We start from the raw sequence: 17,496 nt of genomic DNA, 5'->3' as shown, positions 1-17,496 counted from the left end.
ATTTCTAATCACTTGAGCTGTATGTTCAGTTCATTTATTTTCAGTCTTTTTTCTTCTACCATAAATACTTAAAGGTACAAATTTTGCTCTGTAGACTACTTTCCCCCAAAGATTATAACATGTATGTTCTCAATGTTAATACCTCTGATTTTCTTTCCTTTTCTACTACCAATCTCAACCACCAAAAAGAGTACTTTGCAATAATGCTGACAACAAAACCAAAATTACCATTAATGAAAACATACAGAAGTAAATTCATTTATAATAGAATTTTTTATAAAAGTAATTCATGATTAAAACAGGAATCCAGTAAGTCGCTGGTACCTTTTGTGGCTATTTTAAATCATTACTAATTCCTCTATCAAACCTAAGAGATACTAACTTTGGGATTAACCAATTTGACTACAAGTGAATCAAAGCGATGGCAGTACCAAAACCAGCCTGACCTCTGGTTTTGGTACCTCGAAAAACATGTTTCTAATTGTACAGTTCTGTGTGTATAAACTGGTGGTCTAGTAGTTAAGATTCGGTGCTGTCTCACTACCAAGGCCTGGGTTCATTTCCCAGTCAGCGAACCACACCACCCGTCTGTCAGCTGTCACACTGTGGTGGCTGCAGTTTGTGACGCTGAAAGCTATGCCACTGGTATTTCAAATACCAGCAGGGTCACCCATGGTGGACAGGTTTCAGCAGAGCTTCCAGACTAAGACAGACTAGGAAGAGGACCTGGCCACTCATCTGAAAAAACCGGCCATGAAAATTCTATGAATAGCAGCAAAGCACTGTCTGATATAGTGAGAGAAGGTGAGAGGATGGTGTAAAAAGACCCAGCAGGGTTCCACTCTGCTGTACACAGAGTTGCTTGGAGTGGGAAATGACTCCATGGCAGTAACAACAAAAAGAATATGTATGAGCAAGATGACATAGCAATTATTATCTTCTTCAAGAATTCCTTTAAAGCCTTACTAATGGGCAAGTTCAATAATCCAAAACTACAGGTAATTAAATGTTGATTTTTAAAATAGGGTGCTTTTCTTTTTAAAATATACCTAATCTGGGTTAATTTAAATGAAATTTATAATCCCTGATCATACACCTTTTGATAGCTGGAGAAAGAAATTCTGAGGGAGAAGAAAATTTTGGATTAAAAATGAACCAAGGGTGTACAAAATGTACCAAGTCAACTCACTAATAATTTTGTGTACCTTTTCTTCCTACTTTTTAATTTTTTTTTAATGATTGGCACCTAACATCTGTTGCCAATCTTCTTTTTTTTTTATTTCTTCTTCTCCCTATAGTTGTATATTCTAGTTGGGACTGCCTCTGGTTGTGCTATGTGGGACGCCGCCTCAGCATAGCTTGATGAGCGGTGCCATGTCTGAGCCCAGGATCCAAAGCGGCGAAAGCCCGGGCCACCGAAGCAAAGTGCACAAACTTAATCACTCAGCGACGGGGCCGGTCCCTCCTACTTTTACTTTTAAATCAGTTCCTAAACATTTCTGACGTTTCCCCTTCTAAAGAAAATTAGAACTCCTGTTAAGTGTTTATTTCCCTACCCAATTAATCCAGATGTTACCTATTTTAGTGTCAAGAGACATCATCAGCAACTTCTACAAAGGCCTGAAGAATGAAAAGGATATTCTTACATGATACTGGCTTCTTTCCATTGGCCTATAAAAACGCCCTAATGTCCTATCTTTAAAAAGAAAATACTCTCTCCTGATCTTGTACTCTTCTCTACCTATACTGCTTTTCTCTATTTTCCTTCAGAGTGAAACTCCTTTTTCATTTTTTTTTTTTTAAAGATTTTATCTTTCTCCTCAAAGCCCTCCGGTACATAGTTCTATATTTTGTTGTGGGTCCTTCTAGTTGTGGCATGTGGGACGCTGCCTCAGCGTGGTCTGATGAGCAGTGCCATGTCCGCGCCCAGGATTCGAACCAACAAAACACTGGGCCGCCTGCAGCGGAGCGCGTGAACTTAACCACTCAGCCACGGGGCCAGCCCCTCCTTTTTCATTTTTAAACAAACGTTTTAAATTGTAGAAATGGTATATGTGAAATGTGAAAAATCAGAGAACAGATAATCAAAAAGAAAAAAATAAAAGTCATTGTAATCCCCAAACCTAGGGATAATCATTCGGTATATATCCTCCTGTATTCTTATATTTGTTTTTACCAAAATATTCACCATGAGATATATCTAACAGAAGGACTTGTAACTAAATATATTAACAACTCTTACAACTCAGTATGACAATCTGATTTTCAAATTGGTAGAAAGATCTGACAAGATATTTTACCAAAGGAGATAGGGAAACAGTCTATAAAAAAATACTCATACGGAAATGCAAAGTAAAATGAGAGATCATTACATATCTGCTAGAATGATAAACAGGAAAGAACCCAAATATTCATCAATGGATGAATGATTGAACAAACCAGGCTATTCATACAATGGAATACTACTGGCAGGAAGTTACAAACTGCTGATACATGTAACACATGGACAAATCTGAAAAATATTTTGCTGAGCAAAAGGAGTCAGACACAAAAGACTACACTATTACCTTATTCCATTTATATGAAATGTCCAGAAAAGGCAAATTTGTCAAAACAGAAAACAGATCAGTGGATACCTAGGGCCTGGGGAGTGGGAGGGAGACAGTTATTGTCTGCAAAGGGCCATGAGGGAGCTTTGTGGGGTCACAGATGCTTCCATAACTTGATTGTGGTGGTAGATTACACAGGGGTATACATGTGTCAAAACATATTGAATTATACAATAAAACACACCCATTTTAAGTGTACATAAATTATATTCAATACCGTGGTTACCAAAAAACACACCCATAACCTCAAAACTATGAGAAAGTCTCTAGGTATCCATCCTTTACACTTACTTTTACCAAAATGAGAAAATGCTATTCATACTGTTTTATAACAATATTTTTTAACTATTTCAATTTAATACTAATTATTAAAATATTTTTTTCTGTATCACTAAATATTCTTCTCAATTCTAAAACAGATATATACCCATTCTAGTTCTCATTGGCTCTCTCACTTACAGGACAAAGTCCCAGCTCTTTAGCATCATCTGATTCTTGCCTCTTTTCCAACCCTACCTCTGGCATTCTTCATGCCTTAACCTTTTTGGTCCAGCTGGACACTTCTTATTGTTCCCTGCATATACTATGCTGTCTCCCTACAATTACTGTGATTATGCTCGCTGTCCCAGCTACCTGAATTGCCTTATTCTATTTGCCTAGATAACATATACTCCTAAGTCTGAACACATTTGATTTAAAATTGTTGATGGAACTGTTTCCCCACTAGACTGAACTCATTGAAAAATGGAACTGTATCTTATTCAGCTTTGTATCCAGCTACTGGCAAAATGCCTGGCAAACACTATTGAATGTCTGATGAATTCAATAAAAAGAAAAGAGGGCAGGAAGTCATCCTTGACGTCTCCTTTACTTTTATTCTCCACATAGGGACATATGTCCTATTAATTTTCTATTTAAATATTTCTTCACTTCATGTTCAACAGTTACTCAAATCTTACATCCAGACAATAGCCTCCATACTCTATGCCTCCATTCTTGACCTCACACATCTTCAACAATGTTATCAGAATAATCCTTTAAATTAGAAGCCTGTTTATATCAAACTCTTCTTTAAAACTCGTCAGTAGCTCCAGAATCACTTACAGATTAAATTTCTTGCTTAAAACTTTTCTTTAGAACGATTTTTTTGTATTAAATTTGAGAAGCATGTAAACAGCTAAATAAAAAAATTACCTATCTATCCACCACCCAGAGATAGCCTTGTTAATAATTCTTTCTTCCAATATCTCTTACGTGCATGTTTAAATAGGGTATCTGTTTGTATGTGTAAAAATTATATCTATATTTTAATGGGAATCATGTTGAGTATCAAATGAATCAAGGTTTTTGTTCTTCAAAGTAACTATTCAACGTATTCAAATTAGAAACAAATTCATATATTTTCCCTGTTCCCCTACAACTTTATATTTCATTACTTTTTCCTGTTTTATTTCACTAGCTAGCCACCTCCACAAAAATGCTGAATACTAGTGGTGAGAGTCTGTAGATGTTTTGTCTTAATCCAGGCTTAAAAAGCAATGTGTTGGTGTTTCACCATTAGGTAAGATGCTCCCTTTTGGTTTCTGATATTATTCTTTACCAAGTTAACAAACTGCCAGGCTTTCTAAAAATTTTCATCATCAAGGGAAACATACTGAATTTCTTTCAGATGTCTTTTCTGCAACAAGTTGATCATATGGCTTTCTCCCTTCATCTATTCATGTAAATTAATTACTTAAAAATATTTACCAACATGGATCCATCATACGATAAATTTAAACTTAATTATATGGCTTATCTGGCCTTCAGGATCTGGATTCTATCTTTTAAGATCATATCCTATCTCATTGTTCATATCCTTACTCATTGTTCAAGAAATACAACAGGCTTTCTCAGTCACTACCGTCTTTGTACCCTTTGCCAACGGAATGGCTTTTCCTCTTTCTTGAGCTTCCTGGTAAATTCCCAATCATCTGTTAAGGTTTGGCAAATTAAATCTTCTTCTGTTTCTTCTTTCCTCCCATCACTCTGACCACCAACCCCCACCCCACACACACAAGTAGGCACATCTCATCATGCTCTTGGCATCTGTCTCATACTCCCATCATAGTATTTCTCATTAGACTGCAATTGTTTACTCATTGTTCTTCCAGTGATAGCCTGACTCAACTTTCACTGGTTGATGGACACCCAGTTGTTTCTAGTTTCTAACTACTATCTAGCTGCTATGAACCTTTGTGCTTAAGCCTTTTTGTGGATATGGTTTTTATTTCTCTCAGGTGCATACCAGAAGTGGAATTGCTGGGTCAGGGAATATAGGTACATTAGCTTTAGTAGATACTGCCAAACATTTTCCAAAGTGGGAGTACCAATTTATACTCCACCAGCAACATATGAGAATTTCAGCTGCTCCGTAAGTTCACCAACATCTGATATTGCCAGTCTTTTTTTTTTTTTAATTTTACTCATTCTGGTGTCTACGCAGTGGCATCTCATTTGTTTTAATTTGCATTTCTCTGTTAGCTAATGATGCTGAACACCTTTTCATGCATATTGGCCATTTGGATTTTCTCTTTTTGTGAAGTGTCTGTTCAAGTCCTTTGCCCATTTTTTTTTTTTTTTTTTACATTGGCACCTGAGCTAACAACTGTTGCCAATCTTCTTTTTTATTTTTTTCTGCTTTTTCTCGCCAAATCCCCCCAGTTCATAGTTGTATATTTCAGTTGTGAGTCCTTCTAGTTGTGGCATGTGGGACACCACCTCAGCCTGGGCTGATGAGCGGTGTCATGTCTGCGCCCAGGATCTGAACCAGCAAAACCCTGGTCTGCCAAAGTGGAGCACCCGAACTTAACCACTCGGCCATGGGGCTGGCCCCCATTTTTTAAAAACTGTGCAGACCTTTTCTTACTAATTTGCAAGAGTTCTTTTGGATACAAGTTTTTGTCATACATATATATTTATACACATATACACATATATACCTCAATATCTCAAAATAAAAAAATCAAATACCATTTCCTAGTTTGTTGGCTTGCATTTTTACTGAATAAACAAAAGTTACTAAATGAAATCCAAGTTCTCAACCTTTCCTTGATAAAAGTACTTTAATGACCAAAAACTTGTTTTGCATTTATTAATAAATATCCTAGACTGTCAAAGATTTAATCTGGATCTCAATATTTAAAGTTTTCAGAAGCTTTATTATCTACTATATAATATTTAATGTTTAACTGATATTTTAAACCATAAAAAAAACACTTCCTAATATTCTTTCACTAAATTCCTTGAGTTGTTTTTTTACTTACTTAAATTTCCATTGAAAAATGATACACCTGAAGCATGAGGTAATTTCTTCTTTTAAATACCGCATATTAAAATAGCTGGAATTATAAATGCTAGAAAGCAAAACATTAGGCAATGGGCACATGAGCAACCTAGTTTTATGCCAGGCACAAAACCTCACCTGACCGAAATATTCAGAAATACAAAACAGAAGGGTTGAATTAGGTGATTGCTAAGGTTTTTCCAGCTATAAAATAAAGACAGTGAGTCCATTTAACCTCTAGAATTTTATTATCAGATTTAACACCCTTCTTTGATGAGCTCTGAATACGTACTTTTCTTAAGTGTTAGGTACTGTAAGTCAGGGCTGCCACACAGTTGGGCATGCACAACTCCCGGAGAAATCATTCACAACGCAACACAACTATACATTGTGGCCCTGACTAGGTTCACTATTTTGAGCTCATTTTAAGACCAGTCTCAGTCCAAGGTCACTATCAACCACGTATTCCTCCACCGCCAAAGCAATACAATTCTCAAAGTATTACTGAAGATACTGTAAGGATGTGAAAGTAAACTTTCAGAAAATCTGCTTGATATGGTACTTTTCAAATTGTGAACCACGTGGATGTGTTAACTATCCTAAAACTAATACTCAAAATTGATTCTCTAAAGTCCTTTTCAACCATTTCTTTCTCTCCCCAAACATTTACTCTTTAGCTACTTCTAGTTCTTTCCCTCTCTCAACTCCTAAAATCCTTTAAGCTATGTTGCCTCTTTTATCCTTTCTTTCTAGCCTTTCTGTTGTCTATGTCACTTTCTTCAATTGGAGCAATTTTGATCTCCCTTGCTTATGTCATTATCTTTTCTACCCGTTGTTCTATTCAACAAAACAAAGGCCCAGAAGCTAACTGGACAAACCTTCCTCCTAAAGACAGGGAAGAGAATGGTAACAATTATTTATTACAGATTCCTCCCTGCCCTACACAATAAAAGTTACTCTATATTTGTGAATAAATAAGATCAAAGTAAGGTCAGTTATTTCAATCTCTCTGAGTAATTTTATGAAAAATCATTTGAACTATGATAAGTAAAACTATAGGGATTTTTTTAATAAAAAATTTTGCATATTTAATTTTCATAATAACCAATGAGGGGCCAGCCCACTGGTTAAGTATGCGCATTCTGCTTCAGTGGCCTGGGGCTAGCTGGTTCGGATCCTGAGCTTGGACCTACACATGGATCATCGAGACGTGCTGTGGCAACATCCCACATACAAAAAAAAAAAAATAAAGGCAGACTGGCACAGATGTTAGCTCAGTGACAATCTTCCTCAAGCAAAAAGAGAAAGATTAACAACAGATGTTAGCTCAGGGGCAAGCTTCCTCACACACACACAAAAATAAATAAATAAAATAATAATAATAATAAACAATGAGCATAAAGAATAACTTTCAACTAGCTCTTTTAAGCTCTAGCGGATGGAAAACTTCCTCTCTAGAACAGGTCCTAAGGCAATACTCTCCTATCCTGGACAACACTAGACGTCTCTCAGCCACTCTTGCACATATGATCTCTGTCTATCTTAGGGATCTAAATAAAGACAATACATTCTGTGCTAATCTGAAAAGTGCCTCCTAACCTATTTTAGAGGTCTCTAGCTCTGGAAGTCCCGCCATTCCCCCTAGCCCATTTTCTGTGTTGTGTCTGGGTTCAACGAAACAGATTTACTTGATGGACTTCCAGAATTATTAGTTTTTATAACATCAAAAGAACTTAAAATCCTCTAATAATGACAATATGTCCACTCCCCAAAATAGGAAATGGCTTATTTATATGCTTTTAAAACTTCAATTTAAAAGATGTTTGCAGAACACATTAAACACTGAGTATCAAACAAGCAGCAGAAACTAGAACTTAAAAGTCAGCAGGTTAACAAAAAAAACCTCTCACTGTACATAAAAATTTAATTATTTCGGACCTTCTATATATTTTTTATAGAGGAAAAATTTGAAAATACCTACAGGTAGCAAATTTTAGAAGTTATATATTCATGATACCTGATTATCGAATATAATTTTATCTCATCAGTATTATCTCAGTTTATAATGTATGCTTAAAATAACACTACACTAAAAGCATTTAAAAACTTTCCCTTTTAGTAATTTAGATAAATATTTCTTTTACTATGCAAACCTATAATTTTATATACAAAACTCTTTTCAGGAAATAGAGCTCTGACTCTAAACTAAGTATATATATTTTTTAGAATAAAATTCATGCAGCAAATTTTCCTAACACAATAAATTATTAACATGTGATCAGCAGTAATTAATTCAAACAAGCCTTATATTCACATTAGTATCTTCCAATAATACTGCCTTACCATCCCTAACAATTCCTCTGTATATGTCAACAAGATGTTCAGAATACATACCTCTTGTGCAAGATCTTGTGCATTGGAGATAAGAGGAAATGGAGGACTGGCCTTGTTCATGTGCACTGTGACCGCATTGTATATCTTAAATGCATTCTGGAAGTCTTTATTCTGTACAAGTTGTAAAAGCAGTGAAATATCCTCCTGGCTCTGAGAATCTACCAAAGTATGCTGGATATGTTTAAGTGAAGAAAACAAGTCTTCCACTTCTGTAGGAGAAGGAAAAGATATCCAAAAATTAATTGTTGTTGTCTTAATTCAACGTGTATTTTAAGATAAAATTTCTTGAACCAATAACAATTTAAGTTTTCAAAAAAACCAAAAGTTGCACATATTTTTCAGTGTCAAATCACTGTCATTTCACTGATTTTTAAGTAAAACTCTCTTTAAAAATTATACAACAGAATAAAATAACATTTTTTCAAAAGTGTTTTTAATTATAAAACTAATACATACTCACTATAAAAATAAAGGAGAGGAGGAATACCAAAGGAATTTAAAACTACCAATAGTCCCATCGCTTAGAAACAACTTTTTTTAAACATTTTACGGCATTTCCTTTGTTCATTTAATAGTACATTATAATTGTTTTCTCATATCACCCAAAGAGTCTTTAAAAAACATTATATATAATGGCTCCATGATACTCTATTACATGACTAAATTATAATTTACAATAGCCATTACACTAAAGTTGAACATTCAGGTTGCTTCCAATATTTTGCTACTATAGGTAATAATAAGCATTTCAGTACATAATGATCACTGATGCATAAAAATCTGTCTGAGATTCTGATGTTTCCTTAAAATAATTCCTAGAAATAGAATTTTTAAAGAAGATAAGATTTTGACATTTTAAAAGCCAAACAGCTTTCCAGGGAGCTTTTACTAATTTACATGCCATTAGCAATATTTTCATCAATATTCAACATGCCTGTTTTTTAAAATCTTCAAATTCTTCAATAGGGACATTGAAGCTTATTCATATTTACCAGACTTCTTTTGTAGTCCATAAGACTCTTAGGAACGTGTAAGTCTCCTAAAATTATACCGCGAGTTGTGGGCGTGTGTGGTGCCTGTTAGTGTGGATATGCAGCACACGCATTTTTCTGGGAGAGGGTTATCCCAAAATGGTTAAGAACCACAGGCTGTCTCTTCCCTGCCCCTCAGTAGGTAGATGTGTGCGTGTGTGTGTACATTTTGTCACATTTTTTGGAAATAGTTTTCCACTTTTTCCATTTGTCTGTTAATTGCATTTGTGGTAGCTTTTATTGTAGAGGTTTTCAACTCTTATGTGTTAAGAATGATCCACCTTTTTCTGTGCAATTTCTTTCACTTGTTTCTATGCTTATAAACTCTTTCCCCTGGTCATTAAGTACTTACCTACATTTCTCCTAGCTTCTTATGGCTTTTATTTCATAATGAACTTTAATCCATCTGGAATTTATTTTGGTACAGATTTGAGAGGAAATTTTAATTTCATTTCTTCCAAGTGGTTAACCAATTATTCTAACACCATTACTGAACAATCCTTCCTTTTCCACTGATTTACGATACCACCAAATTCTTACACACATCGGTCTGTTTCTAGTCTATTGGTCTATCAGAACCACAATGTCTTACTATAGTAGCATTACAGTCTTCACTCATATTGATATGACAAGTACGTGCTCATTACTTTTTCAAAAATGTCTTGACTACTCAAAATGAGCTACAGAATCATTTTTTCAAGATCCCTCCCACTCTCTCTTTCCTATTCTTCCAAAAAGAAAAATATTATTGAGATTCTGACTGATATTAAACCTGTAAATGAGTCTGGGAAAAGCTTACAGTGGATACTGTTTTATGCACAGTCACATGGGAAAAAAACTCTCGGTTTCAGTCTTTTTGTTAGTCTTCTTCAGATAAGGTCTGCAGAAAAGCTATTGATACTTACACATTTGTCTCATATCCTACTACTTAACAGTAAAGTTTTTTTTATAGATTTGAATAGTTCTTGATTCTTGAGTTTCCCTACCTTTTCTCCACAAAATTAAAACAGCTTTAGTCCTTCTAATAAAACATATACATGCTCTTTAGTAACTTAAAATGCAACAAAAAATTGCAAAAAAAAAAAAAAAAAAGAAAGTCAAGACTACCCTTAGAATGACCTAAGAAGTTATGACCCAGAGCTAAATAAAACTTGAGAAATAACCAGAATTTAACCATAAGCCACTATGATATCTACAAGAGTAGACAGAATATAGATATGGAAAATTGGGAGATATTAGTCAAAAAGTACAAACTGTCAGTTTTAAGCTGCATAAGTTCTGAGGACCTAATGTACAGCATGGTGACTACAGTCAATAACATTGTACCGTATACTTGAAATTTGCTAAAAGAGTTGATCTGAAGCATTCTCACCACACACATACAAAAGGTGAACTATGTGAGGTGATGGATGTGTTAATTAACTTAATTTGTAAATATTTCACAATGTATACGTCAAATCATCATACTATATATTTGAGATATATACAATTTTATTTGTTAATTATACTTCAATAAGGCTGGGAGAAGAAAAAGAAAGAATATGGAATGTCAGATTCCATCAAATTCAGAGTTTACCACAGAATTACCTAAGTGTGTAAAGAATTCCCTACGAGTATAAAGAATTCAACAGCCTTAAAGTATCTTTAGAGCAAAATGGAAAAACATTTAAATATCTTAAAAGAAAAAAGAATTACAAAACCAACCAAGTAGTTAAAGTAATTGGCTACAACCTTATGGGAACTACAGTTTCCCCTGAGTGGATAATGAGATTGCTGTTTAAAATTTTAGTAACTGTTTAAAGGGGCTCAGCCTGGTTGTCAGGGCAATGAGAAAAATCGGGGGCTTCAGTTCTCACTGCTGACTGAAATCAGTAATCAACTTTAGTCAGGCCAGAAGGTAACCATCTCCCTATTGTGCATCTTCAACCCCAGGGAGATTTAAATTTTTAAAGGCAAAGGAATTTCTGCATAATCTCTCCTGTGTACCAAAGCCACCCCCAAGGACACCAAAATACTGACATTATAAAAACAAATTATCTGTAGTCATACTTTTCAGCTATAACTACTGGTGTAATTTCGTTATACTATATATAGCCTTTCAGCCTTTTATTTTTTTAATGTCTATCTAACCATACAGGTCAGATTGTAAATGTTGTTCCACAATCTGCATTTTCCAATTCCTTGAGAATAAATTCCTAGGATAAAATTACTCATTGGACAATAAAAACATTTAAAACTTTGATCCAAATTGCCAAACTGCCCTCCAGATTCGTACTGACTCATACTCCTAACAACAATGAACTTGAGTACCTGCCTCTAAAAACACAGACCAAATTAAAGATTATCAATCTTTTCTTTTTTGGTGATCTGGTTAGGAAAAGCGTATTTTTTTGCCTAGTAGTGAGGTTGAATATATTTCCACAAGGTTAATAATACTCATTTGTATTTCTTCTTACATCTATTTTCTGCTTATCTTTTGCCCACTTTTCTACCAGTTTTTTTCCTTTTCCTTAATGACTGTAATTACATTGATTATATAAATACTCCTGTAGTCTTAAGCAGAACGTACTGAATATAATTTCATCTTTTCTTGCTATATCAGAACAATCGTTTTTAGTCAAGAATATTTATGAGAATTACTAACAAAATTCACAAAGATATGTATGTCCCGAGTTCTCTCAAACACAATCATTCTCCTGTGTCTTCTTTAATGATACAGATATGTTTTTTAAAGTTGATTATGATGTATCTTTCTGGTTAAGAACCACTGACTTAAAGGCTTTATTTACATAAGTTACTGTAATATTTTAAGACAGGATGCATTTGGGACTGTCTAAGGTACTCAAACATACTTCCTCCTATAGAAATTTCTAAACAACCCTGACTGCTATATTGAGTTTTTGTGTCTGCTTTTTACAGCCATTCTATTTCCTCCTTGGTAACTATTTCCTTTCGTTGTCCTCTTCTTGCTTCTGTGATAAACACAGCGTATAATTTTCATATTTAGAATATTTTAAGTATAAATAAGATATTGTGGTCATAAGCCTGTGAGAAAAACCAGGGAAAGAAAGGTAGGGAAACCTAAACTAGGAATGGCTACTGAGAGAGACAACTTGAGATCAATGACTTTATTTCAGGAGATGAGTTAACAGCTGAGACACTGCTCAGACAGGAAAAAGGAAATTTTGTGGTTAGTCCAAAAAGGATGATAGCTTTAAAGTTCTAAGAAATAGGCAGGCTTCGCATGTTGATAGGAACTGAGGTAAGGAATACAGGCTCCAAAGAAAGATGAAATCTGGTCATTCTGTTCATAATAAGGACTTCTAAGCCGTAAAGACCATCTAGGTCAGCTTAAAATTCACAGAAAAAAAAAAAATCTCTGGGTCTAAGTGGAAATGTCTTTTACCTAGGAGGTCAGGGACCAAGATAAAATCTATAGGAATAGGAAGGCTGTAAAGCAGAAGAAAAATACAACTGAGTCCCAAAGAGGTTGATGACCCAGTACCTATCTACACAAGTAATGGGTTCTAGGAGAATCTAAGGACCATACCGATGCTAGAAATATCAAAAATTTACCTGGGCTTAAGGTTCAAGTTTTTTAGGTTAGCATAAAGACCAATTTCAACTTGTTAATTATCATCTTTTACAACTTCACTTGCTTTTCTGAAGTCCATTCACATTTTGCTTGTTTAATTAGTAAAAGCTGTTTTCACTGAAATTATCTTTTCTTAGGAGTTGTCTCCACTCCAGACTTAAAACGTTAATCAATGCTGCCAGACTAAGCTGAGATCACTTGCACTTAAGCTCAGCTTTTACAGTTAAATATCACTAACCATTATTAAAAAAACTAGAAATATTTGGCCCAAATTACATTAGTCATTGCCATTACTGACTAGTAAGATATAGAACAATATTATCTTATAGGCACCTACATTATTTTATTTAGTCCTCATAAAAACCCTAAGAAACTTTTCCCAATTAAAAAGAAAAACAAAAAACACCACCAAAATGTGAGACATACATAACTCAGATCAAATCTCTACAGATGTAAAAAATGAAGTCATACATAAAAATGGCACCTGGATGAAGAATCCATTTCCTTGACTTCTAAGGCAGTGTTTTTTCTGCCACACCAAAGGAATAAAATAAGATAAACATTTTTTTGCAGATTCTAGGGCTTGACTGTGATATATCGTTTATCTGTTTTGGAAAAGCTGTCCTGAGATGTCTTTTTGCCCAATCTAGCAGCACGTAACATAGACCGACTAGTAGTTAGAGAAGCTTACACATTCCAGCTATATTACTGTGTATCTACAGGAGGAACGTCCTCTAGTGAACTGTGTTGTGCCATGTTCACACATACGATGCACACAGTATGTGTGTTTTAACTCACCCTCCAAATGCCACTTCTACAATATTGTTGCATTCTACCTCTGCTATTTTACCCAAGTGTCTTAGGCTTTAAATATTTTCTCAGAGTATTTTATTTCAACTCTCACATTACAATAGCATGTTAGGTAGTACACTGGGGGAAGTTTGGCAAAAGAAACCAAAACTGCAATTTCTGTGAATGTAGAGGCTATGAATCTTTTGAGAAATGTTGTAAAGCATCTTTGATAGTGTTGCACTAGCCTGGGTAACCAAGTAGTGGAGCAAAAGTGATAACTATGATTTAGATGGACAGTTTCAGATAAATTCCATTCCATTCCACCTGCTTTCACGACTTATTTAGCTGGGAAAGTTCCCAAAGAGCATTCTTAGGCAGGAAAGCTGCCCAAAGTACTCTCATCCTTCAGGTTCAAATGTTTCCATTAAGAATGTTTAATGAACAAGTAAAACAGATTAAGTTACCAGACACTCAGAAGAGTTTTAAAAACTTCATTAAAGAAGAGATGAACTAAACCATATGTAGCTGAAACAAATGAATATTTAAGAAAAAATACGAAACACTAAATGATACAAACCCTCTGATGAAGTTAGTATGTATTTACAAGTAAGTTTATCAATGTAAAGGACATTAAAAATGATGCTGCCTCTGCCCAGTAACAGTTTTAAGGTCACAAAGAAAGGAACAAATACCTATGGCATTAGTTTTAAAATACTAATTATGATAAATGAAATGAGTGCACTGTCTTTACTCAGTTTTTTTGTTTGTTTGTTTTGCTGAGGAAGATTCGCCCTGAGCTAACATCTGTTGCCAATCTTCCTTTTTGTATATGAGCCGCTGGGACAGGATGGCCACAGATGAGTGGTACAGGTCCAGACCTGGAGACTGAACCTGGGCCACCAAAGCAAAGTGTGCTGAACTTAACTGCTAGGCTACCGGGGCTGGCCCTTTTCTCAATTCTTTATTAGAAAATTCTGAATGGAATTCTGACAAAGGGTCTTTTCTTTGATATTAAGTATGATGTCATAATGAAAATAATTGTTGGCAACATTAACTCAGCGATTCTCATTAATATGTTCTCATTCATATTTTAGTTTTGAATAAAAATTCTTAATTTCAAAGGTCAGAATATTTAGTTTTAGGTTTATTTTTATTTATTTTTCAGCTGAGGAAGATTAGCCCTGAGCTAACATCTGTTGCCCATCTTCCTCTGTTTTTTGCTTGAGGAAGATTAGCCCTGAGCTAATCTGTGCCAGTCTTCCTCCATTTTATATGTAGGTTGCCACCACAGCATGGTTGACAAGTGGTGTAGGTCTGTGCCTGGGATCTGAACCCATGAACCAGGGCTGCCAAAGCGGAGCAGGCCAAACTTAACCACTATACCACACGGCCAGCTCCTAGGTGTAGGTTTAAAAAAAGAAGCCTTTCCCTCTGTGGTACATCTTTAGAACCACTTTACAAATACATATTATTTAAGAATAGTTAATTTTCTACACACCTAAAGAAATGTTGCACTGTCTGATGCAGCAATTGAGGTTACATCTTTTACTTAAACAAAAAGTCACCTAAGTTCTTCAACATTCTGTGCAATTCCAGAGGGAATTTTTAAAATTCAATCAGATGCAACTAAATCAGTTCTGTCAAATATGAACCCTTTTCTGTAATAGTGATGAAGATAAACAAGGACGGACGGACAGAATACAGAGAGAACAGAGACTTTCCATACACAGAGATCAGTGGCCCCCTTCCATACTCCCATACCAGAGATATAGCACACACAAGGAGAAAGAACCACGTGGACAGAGAAATAGATAAATGGGTAATCACAGGGCTAGTGAGAAAGAATGACACAGTGCAGAGTGAGGAGTGGACAAAGAAGAGAGTACTGAGGCAGGAAGAGAGTCCCAGAGCAAGGCAGGATGGAGGGAGGGCAGAAATGGGGACACTCTGCAGAGGGGAAGGCAGAGGTACGCATAGCAAATCCAGCTTTGGTGATAAATTCTAGTCTGTAACAACTTCTCTACAAGGAAGTTCTTTATATCTAGTTTAAATTCCTTGTCTTGTAGTTTGATCTATTTCCTTTTATTTGATGTTCAGTAGAAACTGTTTAAGTTCCCATCATCTTCTCTAACATTTCATACAACACTTAAATCTTGATTATTTATGTTAAAAGAAAGGATATATTATCTAAAAGTAAGAAAAAATCACTTACATTTGGCTTTGGGATACAATTAATCAGATAAATACAAACACAGATGTAAGTCCAGAAATCCACCCCTGAACTCTCTCCTTTCTCTTTGGCCCTCACCTGGCAGGCTAAAACATAAAAGAATGAAGACTCTAAAATAGGCAAAAGAAAGCAATCACCGAGTTGCTCTATCTGAAAATTCTATCTTCAAACACCCAAGACTCTGGGTAGCCATAAGGGAGAATTTTTTGGCTATAAGGGTAAATAAAATTACCCAAAGAAGCTGAGGAATCTCCATCTCTGCAGATCTTTCAGAACAATGGATAACCACCTGCCCTGGATTAGCTTTGCTTATTTTTACTTATTGCTATCATTTACCCCACATGAAAACAGAGAGTTTCTAGAGATCTATTCTAGCACTAAGATTCTTCCATTTCATTGTTTAAACAATGCCAATTCTTTTGACCTATCGTCCACAATTTCTAGATTTCAACTAACTTTATGACTTTTTTTCTGAAACTTTTTAATTTCCTCTTTTCCCCTAAACTGTACAATCAAATTGAATATTCAGATGAGGAACTAACATTATTGAGTATGAGGAAATTATGTCAGCTTCCACTACATCTACCTGTTCAATCAAAATCAGAATGTTCTTTCAGAAAATCTTCAATTAAATAGGAGTGGTCTTTTCTTTTTAAATTTAAGAACATAAAATTCAGATCTCTAAACTTTCGTTTTCAGCTAACTAGGTCAAAATGAATTTATTAAAAATAGTCAGAAGCTGATGAAAGATCCTGAACAGTAAATTACTCATTAACAAACTGGGTTACAAATTAAACACAAATACTAGATAAGTATATAAGCAAAGAAAGTTGAAACAGACAGCAGAACAAAAATCTTACCCCTACATATGATGAGACGATGGAAAACTGTCATTGAAGTGACTATTAGTCAATCAAGTACAAAAGCTTCATGATTTTTCTCTGGACGAAACTGAAAGGAGTTTGGTGAGAGAGGAAAAAAGCCCCAAATGTGAAGTCAGAATACCTGAGTTCTACTTATGGCTTGAGCACTTACTAATTGTATTATATGTCACTGGCCAATTCACCTCAAGTCTCTGGGCCTTTCTACAAAATTAGTAGATTTTTTAGGATAATATTTCTCTAACTTTTGTTGGCAGTCCATTAAAAAAATATATTTTATTTCTCAACTCAGTACACACATACCTATGTGAAATAAAAGATTTACAGGGGCTGGCCCCATGGCCGAGTGGTTAAGTTCGTGTGCTCTGCTTCAGTGGCCCAGGGTTTCGCCAGTTCGGATCCTGGGCATGGACATGGCACTGCTCATCAGGCAATGCTGAGGTGGCGTCCCACATGCCACAACCAGAGGCACTCATAACTACAGTATACAACCATGTACTGGGGGAAGGCGGGCTTTGGGAAGAAGAAGAACGAAAAAAGAAGACTGGCAACAGATGTTAGCCCAGGTGCCAATCTTTAAAAAAAAACAACAAAAAGAAGGTTTATGAATACTTACGTGCAATACAATATAATTTAGTA

General features: G+C 35.2%; 1 protein-coding gene across 4 annotated transcripts in view; it reads right to left on the bottom strand.

Moving 5' to 3' along the window:
• The window catches only part of PALS1 (protein associated with LIN7 1, MAGUK p55 family member), a 96,287-nt gene that overhangs the window by 31,949 nt on the left and 46,842 nt on the right, over positions 1–17,496 (bottom strand). For all 4 annotated transcript variants that reach the window (XM_023627951.2, XM_023627950.2, XM_070249646.1 and 1 more), the window contains exon 4: positions 8,329–8,537. In XM_023627951.2, the coding sequence (XP_023483719.1) occupies positions 8,329–8,537 (209 nt within the window). The remainder of the gene's footprint in view (positions 1–8,328; positions 8,538–17,496) is intronic.

Source organism: Equus caballus, chromosome 24 (assembly GCF_041296265.1).
Source record: "Equus caballus isolate H_3958 breed thoroughbred chromosome 24, TB-T2T, whole genome shotgun sequence".
In the NCBI taxonomy this organism is placed as follows: Eukaryota; Metazoa; Chordata; class Mammalia; order Perissodactyla; family Equidae; genus Equus; species Equus caballus.
Note: the sequence above shows the minus strand (reverse complement) of the source record. Positions and strands in the feature narration are given on the sequence as shown.